Source organism: Sinocyclocheilus rhinocerous, unplaced genomic scaffold (assembly GCF_001515625.1).
Source record: "Sinocyclocheilus rhinocerous isolate Xijiao unplaced genomic scaffold, SAMN03320098_v1.1 scaffold1045, whole genome shotgun sequence".
Taxonomy (NCBI): Eukaryota; Metazoa; Chordata; class Actinopteri; order Cypriniformes; family Cyprinidae; genus Sinocyclocheilus; species Sinocyclocheilus rhinocerous.
In genome coordinates this window covers 950,035-972,836 of record NW_015645361.1, presented here as the reverse complement: position 1 = coordinate 972,836, position 22,802 = coordinate 950,035, and the positions used below count along the sequence as shown (strand labels likewise).

Below are 22,802 nucleotides of genomic sequence, written 5' to 3'. Positions count from 1 at the left end.
CCGTCAGACAATGAAGACACACTGTCTGGATTCCCACACACACACACACACACTGGTACGTCATCTTGGCACTGACTCACAGCTGTTAACAAGCTCATTTTGTATCTTTTGGCCAGTCGGGTGTCAGTCGATGATACATGTAGTTCTAGACTCTAATCGCACTTCTGACTAACTGTGTCTGTCACAGTGAAAAGGAACAAAAAAAGATATGGCGTTATTACTGTCAAATGTCGAGAGCGCATTGTTGTAGCACGAAAGTACATTACTATGATGCGCGAGCGCGAATCTCTCCGCTCGCACGCGGATTTCCTTTGCTCTTGCACTAAACCAGACGCGCGCTCTCAGAAATGCGCTGCTCTCTCCCAGAGAGTGTGCGCGCACTTAAAACATGTCCGTTGCCATCGCGAATCTCTCCTCGTGCTCAAAGAGTGCCCGTGTGCGCGCTCAAACTGTGTCCTTTGCACTCGCAAATCTCTCCATGCTCTTGCGCTAGAAATGAATTCTTTTCGCGCCTGGATTAAACGTTGTCAAAAGTTATCAACAAATCAGACTTCCATGACTGACCGATTAAAATGCTACGTGAAATCTAATTAGCTGGAATTCTTTTGACAATCAAAGATGGATGCTGTAATTCTTTTGACAATCAAAGATGGATCTTTAATTTCATTACAATTTAATATTTAGTCATATTAATCAAAAGTATATTAGAAATGGCTGGGATTGGGGTGCTTGGATGATTTGTGCAAATAAATAACCTAGTAATCTGTCCGTCTAGTTGGTTGGTCAAACCCCTCTATAACACAATAACTGCTGTGATAGAATCGCTGTTTGGACATTTATTGGGAGTTTTTTTTCATCACATTCAATGGCATTCTCCTCTAAAGGCGGGCATACACGGTGCGATTCTGAAGGTCGGAACGTCGTGAGCTCTGGCACATGTCACGATTGAGTTTATCCGAAAATTGTACGAATATATGACAGTTACAGATAACTACATTGTCTGCAAATTCATTAAACCCATAGAATATAATGATGTTATGACAAATATGAGAAATTCGTTATGGTGGTAGGCCTATATATTACATTTTAATTATTTAGGGAATAGTGCATCTGACCCTTGATCTAAATAGTTCTGTCTTAAATCAGATGTTGTATATATATTTCAACCCAATTACACAAGACATGTATGACCACTTGAACCGAATCATATAGGCTACTTTTTTTGTTTGTTTAGATAAATCGCTCAGAGAGGTTTGACCAACCAGTTAAGACAGACTAGGTTATTTATTTGTACAAATCATCCAAGCACCCCATTCCTAGCCATTTCTAATATACATTTTATTAATATGACTAAATATTATTAAATTGCAAAGAAATTGCAGATCCATCTTTGATTGTCAAAGGAACAGGTGCAGTTCCCTCTTAGCTAATTAGATTTCATAGCATTTTCATCGGTCAGTCGTGGAAGTCTGATTGGTTGATAACTTTTGACAAGGTTTAGTCATTAGTTTAGTTATTATTGTGTTATAGAGAGGTTTGACCAACCAGCTAGACAGACAGATTACTAGGTTATTTATTTGCACAAATCATCCAAGCACCCTAATCCCAGCCATTTCTAATATACTTTTGATTAATATGACTAAATATTAAATTGTAACGAAATTAAAGATCCATCTTTGATTGTCAAAAGAATTCCAGCTAATTAGATTTCACGTAGCATTTTAATCGGTCAGTCATGGAAGTCTGATTTGTTGATAACTTTTGACAACGTTTAATCCAGGCGCGAAAAGAATTCATTTCTAGCGCAAGAGCACGGAGAGATTTGCGAGTGCAAAGGACACAGTTTGAGCGCGCACACGGGCACTCTTTGAGCACGAGGAGAGATTCGCGATTGCAACGGACATGTTTTAAGTGCGCGCACACTCTCGGGGAGAGAGCAGCGCATATCTGAGAGCGCACGTCCGGTTTTTAGTGCGAGAGCAAAGGAAATCCGCGTGCGAGCGGAGAGATTCGCACTAGCGCATCATAGCAATGCACTTTCGCGCTACAACAGTGCGCTCTCGACATTTGACAGTAATAACGCCATAAAAAGACAGAACAGAAAAAACAGAAAGCAACGAAAAGACAGAAATGAGCACTTTCAAATTAGATTTTAATATTTTCAATTTTACTAGATTTCAGGTGAGTTTTCATTTAATTCCGCAGTGGCTGCAACGGTTTCAGTTTACATTTATTTAATGCTATGGTTTTCTTGTTATTCTAGTTTCAATTTAGTTATAGTTCATTTATAAATAATTTAAGTTTAAACTAACTTTTTTTTTACAATTGGTTTTAATTTTAGTTCTATAATATGCAATATTTCAGATATTATTAGATAAATACAAAATATCATATATATAATATTATATATATATAATTTAAGTTCTATAATACTTATTTCATGGAAACACACATTATATAAAATATAAAATACAAAAAAATAATTAAAGCTAACTATAAATTTTTTTTTATCAAACTTAAATTTAAAAATCAAAACTATAACTAAACTGAAACTACAAAAAGGAGAAACCATATTGTGAAAACATTAAATGAGACAGATTTATATATGCACACACACATATACATATATATATATATATATATATACATATATATATACAATGTGTGAGTGTGTGCGTTTATGAAATAGTAAATATCATAAGCTAAAAAGGTGTTTCATTTTTAATTTTCCATTGCTTTCATGATATGGTTCTCTTTTTTAAGTTTAATAAAATGTTTTTTATAGTTAGTTTTAATTTGAATTTGAATTTTATTTTTGTATTTTATATTTAATATTCATTTTATATTTAGTATTTAATATTCTTTGACATGATGCAGCAATTACCAATGTGGAGTGCAGACGGTGAAGTGTGAACGCTTTTTGAAAAGAAAACTTGCATTAAAAAATATATTTTATTCACATATTGGTAATCGCCACATGACATCAAAGTTTATTAAATACTACAAAAATAAAATTGAAACTATAACTACAAAAAAAAAAAAATGAAACTTGAATTCAAAAACTACAACTAAACTGAAACTAGAAAAAAATAGAAAACACATAAAACAACTAAATTGGAATAAAAAACTCAAAATGAAACGGAGTGTGTAACTCTATATTAAGTAAATGATCCAGCCAAGAGTTGAGTCCATACAATGAAAAGTGTGTGTGCACTTCTGCTGACACGTCTGAGCGAGCCAGACAGCAGACAGACAGACAGACACAACTGTCAATAACACACAAAGCAAACACTCATATGCTCTGGGTTTCGGTTTTGACAGGCCTGTCAAACAAAAGTGTGTTTACAAAAAAACAGAAAAATTTTATCAGAGTGATAAAAGACAAAGCTGAACAAAATGGGCATGTGAATAAGGTGCATGTGGGGATTTTTCACATGCAAATTCAGGAGAACTGGACTGAAGGGTTTATTTACAACTAAAACAAATATTATTATCTGAACGAGTAATCAGACCCTGTTCAACCTCTACAGACCCGGACGTTCATCTTACAACACGGGCATCGTTTAAGCAAATGATGCTGCTGAGCCGTAACCAACAAACTCACCTCACCACAGTCATCCAGAGCCAGTGTGTGAAGTTCCATGTTTATATACACTACTCAAGGAATAGTTTACCTAAAAAATGAATCTTTTCAGTGAATCAGTTGATTCAGATCTGAATTATTCATTCACAAATCTGGTAAAAAGCTCAAGCTCAGACTTGGTGCATCAAACAAAAGGAATAAAACTGAATTGCTTCAATATCATAATAATAATATACTTTACTCAAATGGCAAACAGGAGCAACATGTGTGTTTAATAGGCGTGAGATCAGGACAGAGTGTGTTTGAACTCACTGGCGACTCCTGATGCGAGTCCGTACAGCAGGCCTCCTCCGTCTGACTGCGTCTGCAACACGTGTGTGGCGGCAGGACATTTCTCCTGTCTGATGAAGTTATACAGCAGCGTCTTCACCAGACGACTCGTCAGAGACAGACTACACACACACAGACAGACAGAGAGAGAGAATTAGCAAACCTACTATATTCAATAAACAGTTATGTTGTTGTTACTGTTAACTAAAACTATAACATAAAAAAAGTTTTTTGTTTTTTTTATTAAAATAAAGCTGAAATACAATAGATCATAAATATTAAATGAAAAACTTGTAATGAAAATTTGAAATTTTGCCTCGCCAACTAACTGAAATAAGATGAAACTGAAGTACTAAGATTACTAAAACTAAAAGTGAAATAAAAATAAATTAAAGCTAATTTAGATAAAAATATTTTATTTTATATTCTAAGTAAAATAAAAATTAAAGCACACTATAATTAAACCTGAAAATATAATTTAAATTATGAATAAATACTATAATAGTATATAAATAATACTAAAGTAACTTTTTAGAAGGCACTTTTGCACGCTATAATTATGCGCAAAACCATGATTAAATATCTAATTGAACCCTGTGCTGGTGTAGTGTTAAGCCATACAAATATTTATATTAAGTCAATGTCAATGTCAAACATGCCTCTTTTCTATGTAAATTTGGTTTATGAAATATTACAACTTATTGGCAAAAATCAGGCGGTAAACAGAATTTTATTTAAAAGCAACTTTTACATTTTCTAGTGATCATGGCAGCAGTAATTGGATGGTCAAATAATTTATTATTTTCACAATTATACACACACACACACACACACACACATACACACATATATATATAAAATTAAAAAACAAATCAAAATAATAAAAGTTCAAAATATATAAAATAAGTTCTAAACTAAATGATGAATAACATTATAACTGGCACATATACAGATGCATAATGTAGTCAAATTCACTTTTGACATTTTAAATGAGTTTATTATGGTTCCTTTTTTTTTTAAGATTACAAGAACATAGAAAAATAATTAGGAATTTAATATTAGTTTTAGTATAGCTTTAGCGTCTCTGGGAACTAAACAAAGAATGTCAAGAGAAAAAATGAGAATTAAAGTAACATGGAAATGTCTGCATTTTTTATTTCTAGATATTGATGGAATGATGTATTATAAATGTTCATTTGCACAAAGGTGCTTGTGTAGCTAGATGTCTTTTCTTTCATGTACTTGCGTGGAGTCCGTCTCAGACCTAAAGACACTGGTGAGGTTTGACGAGTGTTCGTTAACGACCTCAGTCATGCAAGCTCAGCTGCAGTGCTGAAGAGCTAACGAGGGAACTTTAAAAGCTCGGTATCACTGGTGCGATGCAAACGAGCCCTGCGGGTGAACTCAAGCAAAGCTCCAGACGAGAGCATCTGGTGAATTAATGAACACCCTCATTTGCATATGAAATGGCAGCGCTTGACAGTCGTCCTTCTGTTAATGCGGTCAGGGGGCCACAATATCACACTGGGACAAACTTCATAAGAATAAAACACTGCGGTAGGCAACAACTTTTAACTTGTATTGGCTCTGGTTCTCAAGTTAAGAAGTTTATGATGCATCAATGGAACTCAATTAGACAAATCTATTCAGGTGTGTAGAATATCTGTGCCTTACCATTAGTTTAATTACTAGTCTTTTTTCATTATCAACCGTTTAGTCCTTTACATGTACATGCAGAGGTTAAAGATATAGAGATGTTTAAATCCAACATGGGTTTTTTCCTCACCATCGTCCTCGGGTCAGGTAGCCGTAAATAAGCCCCTCCCTCAGAACCTCCTTGTGGAAGAGCTGATAGGACATCAGCACCAGAAGGGTGGTCACCGCTTCAAACAGGATGTTGTAGGTGATGTCGCTACGGAAACGGACACATGACCAACATTAATACAGACATTTATGTTAATGAGCCAATCGCTGCTGTGCTATACAGTGATTTTACCATGGTCAAGAGGGTTTTTAGTTTTATAAGACTGTAAAAGACACAGATGTTCAATAAATATCACATAATATATAAAAATGTATTCGTGTGAATTTCACTGAAACAATTCACAATTCACCCCAAAACAAAACAAAACAAAAAACAAATCAAAAACAAAGGCTAAAACAAAGAAAAAACCTAACACAAAATGAAAATCTAAACAAAACAAAAAAAAATTTTTTTTATAAAAAAATACATTGACAAAAAGATGATATTATCATTCATCACATACACAGTATAATGAACTCCTAAAGTGAACTCAATGCCCCCTCTCATTTTCCAAACACACACACACACATCAATAGAACAATCTCTCTTTCTTTCTATTGTCCCTCATTTCCTTCCTTCAGCTTTATCACTTCACTTCCACTTCCCAGTGCTGTGATGCCACTTGGCCTGATTCCCTTTCACTTTTAGACACACACACACACACACACACACACACACGACTGCACATTCACACAAACACATGCAGTGTTTTGCAACTAAGACCAATCTAACTACACAAACTGGGCCTAAGAACACATTAAATCATAACTAATATTTTTTTTTCAATATTATTTTAATGATTTGAATTATGATTATTAAAATACAACTTATCATTACAAAAGTTAAATTTGCAATTAAAAACACATTAAAAAACACAATCACTCAGTAAGGGCTTTCAGATGGTTTTGAGTTGGGCTTGACTCGAGTAATAGACTTAAACGAGGTCAAATGTGCCAAACTGAGATGACTTTACTACAAAAAAATGTAATAAACACACTAGGGATGAGGGATATGAATGACGGGTCTTCCAGTTCTGAAGAAATCTGTGCGCACAGATTCCATGTTGGCCTTTTTTTAATTAAAAATACGAATTATTTCAACAAAACTTAGTAGATTGATCACTTCACAAATGACATTAGCAAAATTATTATAACAATCTTGGCTCTCACATGTTTTGTAAAGTTCTGAATATTTTCAGATGACAGACATGCATCTCCAAAAAAATTATTTTTCAAGAGCACAGAAAAACATTTCTCATAAAACATCTTACAAAATGAAGACAAGAATTCTATTAATACAAATCTGCTGGTACACTGTTCCATCTATGGTAACACACACACACGACTGCCCATTCAAACAAACACATGCAGTGTTTTGCAACTAAGACCAATCTAACTACACAAACTGGGCCTAAGAACACATTAAATCATAACTAATATTTTTTTTTCAATACTATTTTAATGATTTGAATTATGATTATTAAAATACAACTTATTACAAAAGTTAAATTTGCGATTAAAAACACATTAAAAAACACAATCACTCAGTAAGGGCTTTCAGATGGTTTTGAGTTGGGCTTGACTCGAGTAATAGACTTAAACGAGGTCAAATGTGCCAAACTGAGATGACTTTACTACAAAAAAATGTAATAAACACACTAGGGATGAGGGATATGAATGACGGGTCTTCCAGTTCTGAAGAAATCTGTGCGCACAGATTCCATGTTGGCCTTTTTTTAATTAAAAATACGAATTATTTCAACAAAACTTAGTAGATTGATCACTTCACAAATGACATTAGCAAAATTATTATAACAATCTTGGCTCTCACATGTTTTGTAAAGTTCTGAATATTTTCAGATGACAGACATGCATCTCCAAAAAAATTATTTTTCAAGAGCACAGAAAAACATTTCTCATAAAACATCTTACAAAATGAAGACAAGAATTCTATTAATACAAATCTGCTGGTACACTGTTCCATCTATGGTAAAAGTATTTTGCCAAAAGTGGATATGCATGTTTTTCCATTGGAGAGCGATGAAATGCATAATTGTGAGCCTTAGATTTCAGTCGGTCCCTTCTTGTATGGCTTCTGAGGTCATATGGACTTCCTCTATGGTGCATTTATATCCTTTCATTGTATGTATATTTTCATTGTATGAAAAAGAGCAGCTAAACGTTATCTTTTGTGTTTTACAGAAGAATAAACGTCTTTTATGGGCTTGGAACAACATGTAAATAGTTTCTGGTTGATCAGAAACATCATCTTGCACAGTATAAACGCTCTACTGTACTGTGTCTCTGCAGCGTTTCTATTTCTTGTTTTGATCTGTGTGGTAATTAGAGCTAAATTTCACAATATCCTTCACAACAGCGCGATAAGAATCCTGTCTCCAGCTACAGAATTACTCAAAAACACGTAGGAACCAGCGAGCCGGGGCTCTGAATGTGACCCGCGCCTGACTTCTCTCATTCAGCACGTAGCAAGGAAACGAGACAAACGGCAACAAAAACAGACACGGGACAACAACAGCAGACTGAACTGTTACAATGCAACTACCACACAACCCACTTTCACATGTGAACCAGCAAAAATAACACACTTTATTTCAAACCCGCTTAAAACTTGCAATCATTTTTACGTGACATTCCTCACTTTCTTGGTTGCTGCTCAAGGCTTTCTGATTTGCAAACTCAGTCTCTTTATTTGTCAAGATCGTCTGTATGCAAATGTTGACTAACACAGATGATAAACTCTTTTTATTATGTAATCTATTATTTTTGAAGGTAACTTGTATTGCTTTTATAAAACAATGGAAACAACAATATTGTAACAGACACAAATATTCAATAAATAATTATATTTGTGTGAATCTCACACAATTCTCAAACATATCCAGGTCACATTTCACCCAAAAATGTTTTTTTTTTTTAAATAATTATTAATATATATAATAAATAAATACGAATTCATTAATTAATGATGCATTATACAATGCATAAAACTAACTAAATAAAATTAATTAAACGTATATATAATACAAATATTAAAATAAATAAATATAAAATAAAATATTAATATGAAATAAGAAATGAAAAATTGCAAAACATGACCCAAACAAACTGATCACATTACCATTCATAATTAATCAAATCCACAATATAAAATTTTTAATTATGTCTCTTTGTTGGTCAAGACTGTCTGTATGCAAATGTTGTCTGACATAAGTGATAATCTCTTTTTTTATCACTTAATTTGGTTATTTTTGAAGGTAATATCAGGCATATTCATTGATACAGGCAGTGTAAAGACAAGCCAGATGTGAACCTTTATGTCCTGCCAACTTGGAGCGACTGCACTAACCGCTAGATTCAATGACTTGAATGATCAATTTAAAAAAGTATTAATCAGGAGTTTTCTTCTTTGTAATGCACTTTATAATATTCTTCTTTATTAAACATGATTCATAAGTGCACATCATTCATTATAAACTCACAAATGCGTATTAATAAGGTAAACAGGGGCAATTCAAGGGCTAAATGGTGAGATACACACTTACACACACCCATCAACATTTTTTTCAACATCATCAGCGTCGCGCAACTCATCTGGCTTTAATACGGTTTTCATATAAACTGGGTGGAACACAAGGACGCTCTAGAAAACGACAAACAGATCGACATTCATGAGAGCGGATAAATCAATCTGTCCTTTAAATACATAAAAACACTAGAACCACGCAGAAGGAGAGCTGAATAATGCAGAACTCCTGTGCCGCTGTGTTTATCTGTGTGTGAAGGGGCATCACTCAATAAATCATGGCTTCATGCATGAAGGTGTCCTCCACACAGGTGTGTAAATGAAAGCGGGTCACACAGAGGTCTGACGAGACACATGGGCACTCAGGGAGAGTGGAGAAACCGCTGCAACTTTCAAAAACCGGAAAGGGAGTATGGAAAAACAGCATTTAAGTTTTGCGCCACAAGTTTTGCGCCATTTTTAAAGGAATTGTTCACCCAAAAATGAAAATTTGCTGAAGATATGCTCACCCTCAGGCCATCCAAGATGTAGTCTTGGATTGGAACAGATTCAGCATTACATCACTTGCTCAGCAATGATCCTCTGCAGTGAATGGGTGCCGTCAGATTGAGAGTCCAAACAGCTGATAAAAACATCACAATAATCCACAAGTAATCCACAGCACTCCAGTCCATCAGTTAATGTCTTGTGAAGACAAAAGCTGCGTGTTTATAAGAAACAAATGCATCATTAAGGCATTTCAACTTTAAACTGTCGCTTATGCCCAAAATTCGAGTTCATAATCCATAATAACGCTTCCTCCAGTGAAAAAGTCCATCTCCTGTTGTCCTCTCACATCAAAATCAACCCACATATTTGTTTAAAACTGTTTTGGCTTGTAAACAGTGCTTGATCTGTGCAGATTTCTCTCCCGATTCAGACCAGACCACTTTTTCACTGGAGGAAGCGTTACTATGGATTATGGACTCTTTTTTTAGCCGGAAGAAACAGTTTGAAGTTAACACCTTAATGATGCATTTGTTTCTTACAAACACGCAGCTTTTGTTTTCTCAAGATGTTAACTGATGGACTGGAGTGGTGTGGATTACTTGTGGATTATTGTGATGTTTTTATCAGCTGTTTGGACTCTCATTCTGACGGCACCCATTCACTGCAGAGCATCCATTTCTGAGCAACTGATGTGATTTGAATTGAATAAATAAATTTTGATGTGAATAAATACATTTATTCAAATCTGTTCGGATGAAGAAATAAACTCATCTACATCTTGAATGGCCTGAGGGTAAGTAAACTTTCATTTTTGGGTGAACTATTCCATTTTAAAAATGAAAATTATCCCATGATTTACTCACCCTCAAGCCATCCTAGGTGTATATGACTTTCTTCTTTCAGATGAATACAATCAGAGTTATATTAAAAAACGTCCTGGCTCTCCCCAGCTTTATAATGGCAGTGAGTGGGGGTGGGTGAAATCCTCCGACATTTTTCTTTACAAATCCTCGTTTTGTACTTCTAATTCGTGACCGGTGTTTTGTTTTGCTCTCTCCTCTGAGCTTCTGCGTTCCTCTCTTCTCACCGGAGCTTATGCTACGCCTACATCCTACGTCATCCGCTGGATCGCCACTCTCTAGTGAACGCTCGTACAACAGTTCAGTTAGCAGAAGCTAGAGATTACGGTTTAGAAAGTTTTAAATATGGATATTGAGGGCGAGTAAAACATGGGGTAATTTTCATTTTTGGGTGAACTATCCCTTTAAACGGAGTTCAAGTTTGAAAACGGATCAGGTGGCACGATGCTAGTTAGTCCTACTTATAACTTCTTATAATTTCATGAACAAATGTTTGAAAATATATTTGTGTGTGTAAATTATGACAGTGACACCTCATTGTTTGAGTCAGAGTTGACCCTTCACACACTGTACGTGAGAGACCCGTCACATATCACAACAATAACACACGCACACCTCCCTCTCACACTGAGACATACTTTATCACTCAGCATTTGCAAGACAGAGAAATCCAGAACAAAACAAACACACACAGTTCTTCTCCGGTACTCACAGAAGCGGCACTTCAACGATGAGATGCACCAAATTACAGACCAGCTCCTCCAGAAGATCCTTACAGATGGAGTCTGTAAACACACACACACACACACACACATCACAGTCAGGACAAATACAGGAACGCTGACACATCAGTAATGTAAATATAGTCTGTGAGAAGTTTCTTTAGGTGTGATGCTCATTCTGTTTGGTCAGAGAGGACATTTATTCTCAGACGTGGCGGCACTGAGGATTGTGACACATCAAACAACTGAGAAGCTGTCAGGATCGACAGACAGACCGACAGACAGACCAAACCCAGCTATCAGAGTCTTTGCCACACACAAATGCTCTAGTGCTTTTATTTTTGCCTTTTGGCCATTATTATCAATAAGTGCACTGGAGAGAAGACACTGGAGGAGGAACAAGATCAGAACATACAGGTGCATCTCAATAAATTAGAATGTCGTGGAAAAGTTCATTTATTTCAGTAATTCAATTCAAATTGTGAAACTCGTGTATTAAATAAATTCAATGCACACAGACTGAAGTAGTTTAAGTCTTTGGTTCTTTTAATTGTGATGATTTTGGCTCACATTTAACAAAAACCCACCAATTCAATCTCAACAATTTTTTTTATTGGTCTTATGGAGTATTCTAATTTGTTGAGATAGTGAGTTGGTGGGTTTTTGTTAAATGTGAGCCAAAATCATCACAATTAAAAGAACCAAAGACTTAAACTACGTCAGTCTGTGTGCATTGAATTTATTTAATACACGAGTTTCACGATTTGAGTTGAATTACTGAAATAAATGAACTTTTCCACGACATTCTAATTTATTGAGATGCACCTGTATACCCAGGCCCGTCTCAAACTTGCTTGACCCGCATGTCTTACTCTGATACCGAAACAGACCTTCAAAACACTAACTGCATCTGCTTTTGTCAAGTTAAACATGGGAAATATGCGCCGTTAATCGTTATATTGTTATTTGTTATTATCGTTAACTAAATGTATAACTAAAACTATTAAAAACATTTGAATTCACTAAAATGAACCTGAAATAAAATATAAATACTAGACTAAGCAAAACAAAAAATTAGAAATCTACTATACATAAATAAAAACTGAACTAAAAATAAAAGTTAAACCTAAATGAATAGCAACATTAAAAAAAAAAAAATGACAATGTAATTTACTAAAACTTATTTCACATGTTAAAATGACAAAGTTACAGTTTTAGAGCATTTGTCTGGAGTTATTATAACTAGCTTAACCAAAAAAAAAAAAATAAAATAAAATAAAATATATATATATATATACAGCTATACTTAGTGGACACTAGGACTGGGCGATAAAACAATAACAATCTAGATATAATTTTCTTCAATAAAATGATAACAAGGGTTTGATAAATGTTCTATATAATGTTTATTATATTTATGACCATTTATCCGCTCGGCTCAGAGTTCAAACGGCTGCGCAGCGTGAGCTCACTGGAGCAGATGCGTTACTCGCTGATGAGTCTCAGTCATGTGACTCTAAACAGCTGTGAGATCCAATGTGAAGCGACTGAATTCTATGATTTAAACTAGTTTAGAGCCAGATGAAACAGCGCTGACAAACAGCAGAAACACTGAGCAACGAGACAGTCAAGAAGCTTTTCAATCTACAAACCACCATCATTTACCATGGATTTACTGTAGTAACACTAACTGCACCATGGTATTGTGGCACAAATGTAAGATATTCTTATCGAATTGTATTATATTATTAATGAAGACATGTATTAAATGTATTAAAGGAGTAATGGAATAGAATTACAGTATTTTGTATGATTAAGCTAAAGCGTTTATGCATTTATACTAAATGTATTTAGACTACTTTTTTTCATACAAATACCTAGAAACCATATAGTTACATTTCTACCACCATTTTAACTGTGGTTATCATGATCTAAATGTATGCTACTATGGAAGACCAATGGTTTATTTTAATAAAACTCAGTCAGAATAATTAAATTTCACCATATAAAAACAAGGTTGTTACAATTTTTACAGATGTTACTGTTTTTGATTATGAACATAAATTTACTTCTGCATCCTAAATCAAGCTACTGCTACTGACAACTCAAGCTACTGTATCATGTGCATTTCTAAGAGACACATTTTTTTTATTATTATTAGTATTTGCAGCCTGCACTGCAAACTGTGCTGAAGATACACGTCATCAAAGTCAGGAACACAAACCTGATTCATGATTTGAAACAATATCAATGCAGAAACTAAGAAATACATTTTTCTATTAAGATATTTATTTTGTTAAGGAAAAATGACAGGAAAAGTGTAAAGAATTCAAAATGTAAAGTGTTGGTCATGTTCTGACCATTAACACAATTAACAGTCTGGGTTCTACAACTTTAACTTAGGAACAAAAATCTGCCTTTAAACTTGAAAAATAAAGATTTTAAATTTATCATGATAATTATCGATATCGACTGGTATGAAAAATGTTATCGCCCAGCCCTAGTGGACACGGTCTCAGAACGCAAGTTAAATCTGACAAAACTTTCCTCTTGGAACATCTGCAAATATAAATGTATTATCTAACATGATTTTTATTAACTAACATTAACAAAGATTAATAAATGCTGCAAAACAAAAATCTATTGCTTCTTGTTAGCTCATGTAAAGTGTGAAGGTAAAAAAATGTATTTGTGTCGTGTGTGTACCGGTTTGGCTATATTTGTGAGGGTAAAATATAATTAAACATGTCAAAAACTGAATTGTGAGGACAAATGAATTACAATACAGCAGTGCAACCAATTGTGTTTATGTGTGATACCGTAGGTTCCCGGCACCCTCTCCTGGTAGGAGAACTGTAAGTGCAGCTCTTCTTCACTCATCTCTCGGATGAAGACCTTCAGCAAACAGCGCACCAGGAACAAAGCATTATGGGCCTGCCAGATGAACAGCTGACTAGAGAGAGAGAACGAGACAGTCATAGATAATTACTGACCTACAGCAGCCTGTGAACTGTGGCTGAACATCTCTCTCACACACACACACACACACACTGGATGACACATTTGAACAAACTATAAACTTAATTTGATGCTTATTTGTCAGTCATATATAAATAAAATGGGTAAGATTTATTTAAGAGGATTTATTTTTTATTTTACGCCATATCAGCATCAAAAGCTGATATATTCATGGCTCCAAAAAAAAAACCTGTAAAACAATAAGAATGAAAATAATCTTCATAACAATACCTCAATGAATTGAATAAAACAATGGGGAAAAAAAATGTACGCAGGACAATCTATTAAAATATGCTTTACAGTCAAGACTTACAAAAGACTTCAAAAAACCACATACAGGCAATTCTTCTCCTTTCAATAAATATACATGGGTTCATTTTGTATGAACAAATCTAGCTGTGGAATGAGCAGTATTGAATTATTTAAACTAATAGATTGAAACAAATTGGATTTATTGATGATACCTATATAAACCTGGTTGTTGTGCATTTAAAACACATTTAGTTTATTAGTATTATGACAGAAATCTGACCTGTCTAATTTCTGTATGACAGACAAATATGCACTACATTAAGTTCATTAGTTTGTTTACATTTAAACTGTGTAATCTAAATGTATGGAAATTTGATATGCAATTCAAATACATAAATCTTAGCTCTAGGCCTTAATGTTTTTTTGGAGTGCATCATCTGACCCTGGATCAGAAGTGTGACCCTGAAGGTTTGATCTCTGCACAGTTCAGATCAGACCAGATCATAAATATTCTCTCAGGCTGACGGTTCACATGTGTGCGCTGTAGGAGTGGTGGGTCACTCCCTGCTCTGGATTTATGCTACAGCAACACTTTGAGCACAAACATCAGCTCTGGCGGTGTGTGTGTGACGCTGTGGGCTGCACCGTGGCTATTCCCATGGGAAAATCATGTCAGAAAACAACGGTATAGTCCTGAGCGACTAATGAATGTCAGAAAGCCTGTGTGGGAAAAGATGCTTAAAAATAATATATTTCTCAAAATCTCACAGAGCTTCTGAGCATCGGAGAACCACAAACAAATCTCAATAGCCACTTTCACACACAAAACCCATTATGTTTACTGAAAATTGTCAGATTCACTTTGTACACATTGTATACAAATTGTTACCAGGGTTATTATTGTTAACTGAAATAAAATATGAAAAAAAATTGCTTTTTTTATTTTATTTTTTAACTTATTTTATTTCAGCTATTTACTATTATTTATATAAGGAACATTTCTTATTTGCATTTAGTTTAACTTGATAATAAAAAAAAAAATCTAAAATCTGTGTAAACATATTTATTAAAAAATTACCAACACCGCAAAATTACTAAAAATGTAACTACAAAAGAGAAAATACAAAAATTACTTAAAACATGAATAGTATCTCAATGATACTAAATTAACACTGATGACTACCAAAAGATCTAAAATCATACTAACTGATGTCATTTGACCTTTGAAAAGCTGTGCTGGAAATACAGCAGACAACTAGCAGTTTTAAAATATGGCAACGTAATATTTAAGTGTATTGATCAAAATGGATATTGTGAAAACTTTTCATTGTGCAAAAACATTTTCATGCAGAAATAAAAAAATAAACACTTAACTTTCTGCTAAATTTAGGATAAAGTTTAGAACAATGCGCACAGAAAAGTTACAAAAAACATGTATCTGGTTGATGCATAAACATGGAATGTGCAAATAAATAAAAATGGAATAAGCCAAACTTTTAAATATAATATTATGAAACGGTTTTATATTTCCAGGTTCTCAGAAGCAAAAGTCGTCATAACTGGATAAACTTCTACAGTGGTGAATGGAAACTACAACAAATATAATTTTTTTGCATTCCCATTTGCCCCAACAGCAAATGAAAAAAAGCCAAGATAACATTTCTATGACTTTCCAAAAGAGGTAAAAAAAATATCCAGAGATTGATTAAGGTGGTCAGAAGAGAGAAAGATGTCAGCAGTGTTAACTCGTTTCTTGTCATTTAATGGAAATATAATAAAACTCAAAATATAGTGTTATAAATGTACTTAAAAAAAATTTAAGAAAATTTGCACTAGATTAACAATGTGGATAACTGTGGAAATGCATCATTCATGGAGAAAAGTGAATGAGAATCAGAGTGGAGTACTTCAGTTTTCATGCAACAGGTTTTAGATACTGTATGTCCTCATATTATTCAGCTTTTATGAACATTTAAAAATACATACGACTCTGATATGCACACATTATTGAAGACGTATCTCACTTACTCTTGGCATTCTGTGGAAATCTTCAGTTCTTTGGTTCTGCTGAGAAAAACTCTCACCAGCGCCCCGAAGTTCCCAGACCTGGGGTTGTTCTGAACTATAAAGGACAGACAGATGATCAAAAACACAAGACATCGCTGCCCATCTTTAGGGTGTTCGTGATAAGAGCTACTTAACCAGATCAACAGAATGAATTAAAGATCCTTGTGAACTCAATAAATTACATACAGCACATCATAAAAGCAGAGCTGGCTTGGGATCGCTAATCATTTGAATCATGTGGCTTTATGCACACACAGGGCCTGAAATTACAGACCCTTATTTCACAAGACAGTGGGTTTGAAATCAGCGTGCGTCTCTTTGTACAGACGGCTGTAATGAAACGGCAGTAAATTATACAAACACACATACTCAGAGTCTTAGCCAGCGGGACGACAGCCTCCTCCAGGAGTTTAGCATCAGCACTGCAAATACAGAGACAGAGAGATAAACGTCAGATGGGAGAAATATCAAAGCAGTGTTTACAGTGAATTTAAGATGGTCAAGAGATGTGAGTGTTGCAGTCAAGTCAGTGTGAAATACGGCCTCACTTACTACATTTATAAAACAGTGGCAACAGTGGCAACAGCGATATGATAAAGGAAAGCTGTTCAATAAATAATTAATAATAAATAAACTTTCATAAAGTAAATCAGGTCATTATTCTAACTCTACACTCTAAAAAATGCTGGGTTAAATTCAACCCAGTACTGGGTAAAATAGGGACAAACCCAGCAATTGGGCTGTTTTGACCCAGCGGTTGGGTTAAATGTTTAACCCAACCTTCTGGGTAGTAACCCAACCGCTGGGTCAAAACATCCCAATTGCTGGGTTTGTCCCTATTTTACCCAGCACTGGGTTGTATTTAACCCAGCATTTTTTAGAGTGTAGGTTGCATGCATGCAAAATGCAGGGCACAGATAAATTATTAAAAGTAGTTCAGTGAAAATACTTTACACTTACTGCAATGAACTGAACAACAATTCAACAGATTGTGTCTAATATGTCTGTATGATTTTTATTAGATACAGCTGAGAAGGTCAAGACATCAGAAATCACCATTTTAACACACAGACCGAGTTTTTATGCTGTTAAATGTGACCCTGGACCACAAAACCAGAAGTAAGCTTTCCATTGATGTATGGTTTGTTAGGATAGGACAATATTTGGTCGAGATACAACTATTTGAAAATCTGGAATCTGAGGGTGCAAAAAAAATCTAAATATTGAGAAAATCGCCTTTAAAGTTGTCCAAATGAAGTCCTTAGCAATGCATATTACTAATCAAAATTTAAGTTTTGATATATTTATGGTAGGAAATTTACAAAATATCTTCATGGAACATGATATTTACTTAATATCCTAATGATTTTTGGCATAAAAGAAAAATCAATAATTTTGACCCATACAATGTTTTTTTTTGGCTATTGCTATAAATATACCCCAGCGACTTGAGACTGGTTTTGTGCTCCAGGGTCACAAATGTGTTAAACTGTTAACAACGAAAACGAGGGATTTGTGTGAAACGACATGAAACACCAAAGTGCCTTTAATCATATCATCGAGTCATAATGTGCATGAACATTTCTATAAAAGCAAGAGATGCTGAAACAGTGATTGTGATGAGAGATTCTCTGCCTCCCTCTGGTGTTCTTCCCTCATATAACCACACTGAGAGAGCAGAAGATGAGCCTGAGCTCACGACATCAGCGCACATCTTCAGACAGAAACAGGTGCAACTGTTACATGAGCAGTTAACTATAACAGGAAAAGCACTAAATATGATGGACAACAGAAGCATAACAGACTCAGAATGAAAACAACTTTATCCATCTAGATTAACTTTCCATATAAACAGCAGAAACAGTATCAGGGGCCCGTTTCAGAAAGGAGGTTAAGTGAAAACTCTGAGTATGTTAAACCTGAAATGAGGGAAACTCTGGGTTTTTTCCGTTTCAGAATGGGAGGTTTGTCAAACCCGAGAAAGTAGGGTAAGTCAAGCCCGTTTCTGAAAGAGAGGTAACTTATACTCAGAGTCAGTTACCGTGGTATCTTACTCTATGAACCTAACCTGGTCGGGAGCAGGTTTTCTTCGGTAAACCCAGTTTCTTACAGTCTCCTCCCCCTTTTTAAAGTGCAAGCGATGTTTTACTATTTAAAATAACTGTTTTCTATTTGAATATATTTTAAAATGTAATTTATTCCAGTGATTTCAAAGCTGAATTTTTAGCATCATTACTCCAGTCTTCAGTGTCACATGATCTTCAGAAATCATTCTAATATGCTGATTGGATGCTCAAGAAAAAACATTTATTATTATTACTATGTTAAAAAACAGCTGAGGAGACATTTTTCAGGTTTCTTTGATGAATAGAAAGTTCAGAAGAACAGCATTTATCTGAAATAATAAACATTATAAATGTCTTTATCATCATTTTTGATCAATTTAAAGCATCCTTGCTAAAAGTATTAATTTCTATCATTTCTTCACGATAATTCGATAATTCGGCAGCAAATGCTATTCTAGAAAAATCAGTGCACAATAATTTTATAAATCCAAACATTTAGTGAAAAAACAAACATTTATTTAGTGGGGGACAAATAAAAGTGTAGTAAATGTTACACATTGCTATTTATATTGTTATAAAATCCATTTATGAAAAACAATATATTAATATATAAATATATACGATAAAATTAAGACATTTCTTTTGAATGTATAGCACATTATTTTAATGAGGCAACAACATATGATAGATAGGACAAAACAAATGCCATGCGGCACAAAGCACTTACACTAAGCGCATCCGGTGCACAGAAAGACACGCTTGAAGCAACACGGACTCACAGTGCACAGCGCTTCACAGTGGAAAATATTTAGATTTAGATAAAGTCCTTTTTTGCAAAATCATAGACATTTATCTACAAATTAAGTATAATAATGGGAACAGTGAATAATCTTGGAGAGAGTTTTACACATTTACTGTTGTTTTTATGGAAGCCATCCAATTTCCCTATTGTTACCATTATTATTAATAATAATATTAACAACATTATTTTATTAAATTTTAAACATTAAACAAATCAATATGGAAATATATTACTAGCAATGACACAATTGTACTGTAAATTTATTTACAGAAGAACGGTAAAATTACAAACATAATATTTATGTCTGCCTTCATTTCTTTGCTTTCCAACAGTACCCACAGAGCTTTTTTAACCCAGAGACCTTTTTATTGACTACACATTTGGGAGGATTTTTGGCACACTGCATCTTCAAATGCAAGATTCAAACTCACAGCACTTGTTCACTCGTGTGGAGCAGCATTTACTGCGAATCGATCGAGTCACTCTGAGACACTGAAAATACTCATGGTCTGTGATTCCTCGCAGACCCCCCCCCACACACACACACACACACACACATACATTTAAACAACTATTTTGGAGGCAAATTTTCACTGAGAGGTGACAAGTTTGCGTCTGAATGAATATGAGTGTGTGGGACATCAGAGATGGGGGTCGGAGGAGCACCTCACCTGCAGGTGGGGCTGGTGAAGGTGAATGAGATCAGCTGGTTCCAGAAGGGCTCATTCTCTGATATGGCGTCTGGACCAATCAGAGTGCGGATGCTCTGGCTCTCTGACAGGTCGCTCACCTGACTGGTGTTTGCACCCATCGCCCGCGGAAACCACCAGAGACTTCCTCAGAGCCTCATCATCAGCCGAGCGAAACCTAGAGGATCATGGGAGAAATACGTTTTCATTAGATTCGACTAATGAGGCCTGTTTTTCAGTCACCTAGTGAAGAATATTTAAGGTTCTAAACTAACATTTAAATCTAAACTCACACCTGATTATTACACTAAACACAAAACTATATGCTTTAGCAAGAGTCATCAACACACATGAAACGGGTTTGATGGGTAGACACAGAGCCCTACACACACCTCTTTGTTAAGGACACACCCTTTACACACACACTGTTAACGTGCCATCGTTCCACATTCCCTGATGTGGATTGTGAGATTGTGTCTCAGAAGGTGGAAGTTTTGGTTAAACATCCTGGTTCATATCAAGTGATCACAGAAGATGGTGTGAACTCTCTGTGACAAGTTTGCGTCTGAATGAATATGAGTGTGTGGGACATCAGAGATGGGGGTCGGAGGAGCACCTCACCTGCAGGTGGGGCTGGTGAAGGTGAATGAGATCAGCTGGTTCCAGAAGGGCTCATTCTCTGATATGGCGTCTGGACCAATCAGAGTGCGGATGCTCTGGCTCTCTGACAGGTCGCTCACCTGACTGGTGTTTGCACCCATCGCCCGCGGAAACCACCAGAGACTTCCTCAGAGCCTCATCATCAGCCGAGCGAAACCTAGAGGATCATGGGAGAAATACGTTTTCATTAGATTCGACTAATGAGGCCTGTTTTTCAGTCACCTAGTGAAGAATATTTAAGGTTCTAAACTAACATTTAAATCTAAACTCACACCTGATTATTACACTAAACACAAAACTATATGCTTTAGCAAGAGTCATCAACACACATGAAACGGGTTTGATGGGTAAACACAGAGCCCTACACACACCTCTTTGTTAAGCACACACCCTTTACACACACTGTTAATGTGCCATCGTTCCACATTCCCTGATGTGGATTGTGAGATTGTGTCTCAGAAGGTGGAGGTTTTGGTTAAACATCCTGGTTCATATCAAGTGATCACAGAAGATGGTGTGAACTCTCTTGACTTACAAGAAGGCTCATTTACACCGTCAGGTGGAATCACTTCTGTGGCTCACACAGCTGAAGAAAGCACACACGCCGCCAGGGTGCAGCCACTCACTCACAATAATCATTTTCCAACCAATCCAACAACATTTACATTTAGAAACCAATATCATATGTTGAAATCAAATCATATGTCACCCCATAATCTGAAAGAAACAATTACAGAATATATTTGTCCTAAAGAAAATGTATGTGACATTATGTTTGCATAAATAAAATGATTATTTTAAGACTATTAAGTGGATTTTTGTTTTTTGTTTTCATTTTTGTTAAGCACTTCCACCACACTTGCACAAACAATCATGATGCAACGGTGCACAAAACCTTGAAACTTCATTGTTTAAGTGTTACTGTAAACACCGACTGAAATCAATAATTAATTCAATGCAATCCAGCACTGCTATCACCATTACAGGTGACAAAAGACTACAGGTAAATACCCAATGAATGGCCTACAGAATACAAGGAAACGTCTACAGATTAAAAACCCCTGCAGGACTTTAGGAGTTAAACTGGTCCTGCAAAGTTTAGACTATAGTCTGTACAACGTGCACATTACAATAAAATAAACACAAATTCTCCAATGTATAGATAAAATATATCTAATATAAACAGACTAACAATGAGTTCACACAGTTAGTGAAGACTGATTAGTAAAAAACTTCGATATTCAATTAGCTTGTTCATTTACTTTGACAGATTGGGCTTTCCTCAGCTAACTGCTTTCCAGAAACTGTCAAATTACTTACTTCACAGATTTTTTTTACCCACCGCAAACAAGATAACTAGAATATGGTTAAATATTCATTTTATACGACTATTTCTCGGTATGCAACTGCCAATGTAGAAGTTAATAAGTATCCAGGTAGCTATACACTTAGCAACAATTAGCCTGCAGACTGGAGTGAATGGAGAAATCCATTGTAAACCCGTTAGCTTCCATGCTAATATGCATCATCACTTACTTGATGAATGTCAGATTTGACAGCGCCTCAGAAAACCCACTCGCGGTCCGCTGGACAGGCGCCTTTGTATCCTCAGACGAATACTAAATGAGTTAGAATTAGTGATGGTAAACGTCCAGTAAAGTGTGTTTTACAGTGGAAGTTGACGCTGTATTGACTATTAGCTCTGCGTCTCCACGTCGCCACTGACGCTCGTGACGTCTCACCTTCTTCTTCTTCTTCTTCTTCTTCTTTTGGAGTTTTATGGCGGTTGGCAAACAAACGATAGGTGCATTCCCGCCACTTACTGGGCTGGAGACCATTGTTGGAATAGGAAGAACTAAATCAAATAAAATAAAAAATAAAAAAACCTTCTAAATCCTGTTAAACATATCTACTTTT

At 35.2% G+C, this 22,802-nt stretch overlaps 1 protein-coding gene across 2 annotated transcripts in view; it reads right to left on the bottom strand.

The window, feature by feature from the left end:
- The window catches only part of LOC107705996 (dymeclin-like), an 82,235-nt gene extending 59,523 nt beyond the window's left edge, over positions 1–22,712 (bottom strand). Inside the window, exons 1-8 of one of the 2 annotated variants that reach the window (XM_016509557.1) lie at positions 22,422–22,712; positions 20,847–21,042; positions 17,038–17,090; positions 16,630–16,723; positions 14,151–14,284; positions 11,322–11,394; positions 5,700–5,825; positions 3,896–4,035 (exon numbers count right to left, since the gene is read on the bottom strand). In XM_016509557.1, coding sequence (XP_016365043.1) covers positions 3,896–4,035; positions 5,700–5,825; positions 11,322–11,394; positions 14,151–14,284; positions 16,630–16,723; positions 17,038–17,090; positions 20,847–20,986 — 760 coding nt within the window. In that variant the 5' untranslated portion in view covers positions 20,987–21,042; positions 22,422–22,712. Of the gene's footprint in view, positions 1–3,895; positions 4,036–5,699; positions 5,826–11,321; positions 11,395–14,150; positions 14,285–16,629; positions 16,724–17,037; positions 17,091–20,207; positions 20,399–20,846; positions 21,043–22,421 lie in introns of those variants that run through there. The other variant, XM_016509556.1, reaches the window with a different exon arrangement.
- Positions 22,713–22,802: the final 90 nt, after the last annotated feature.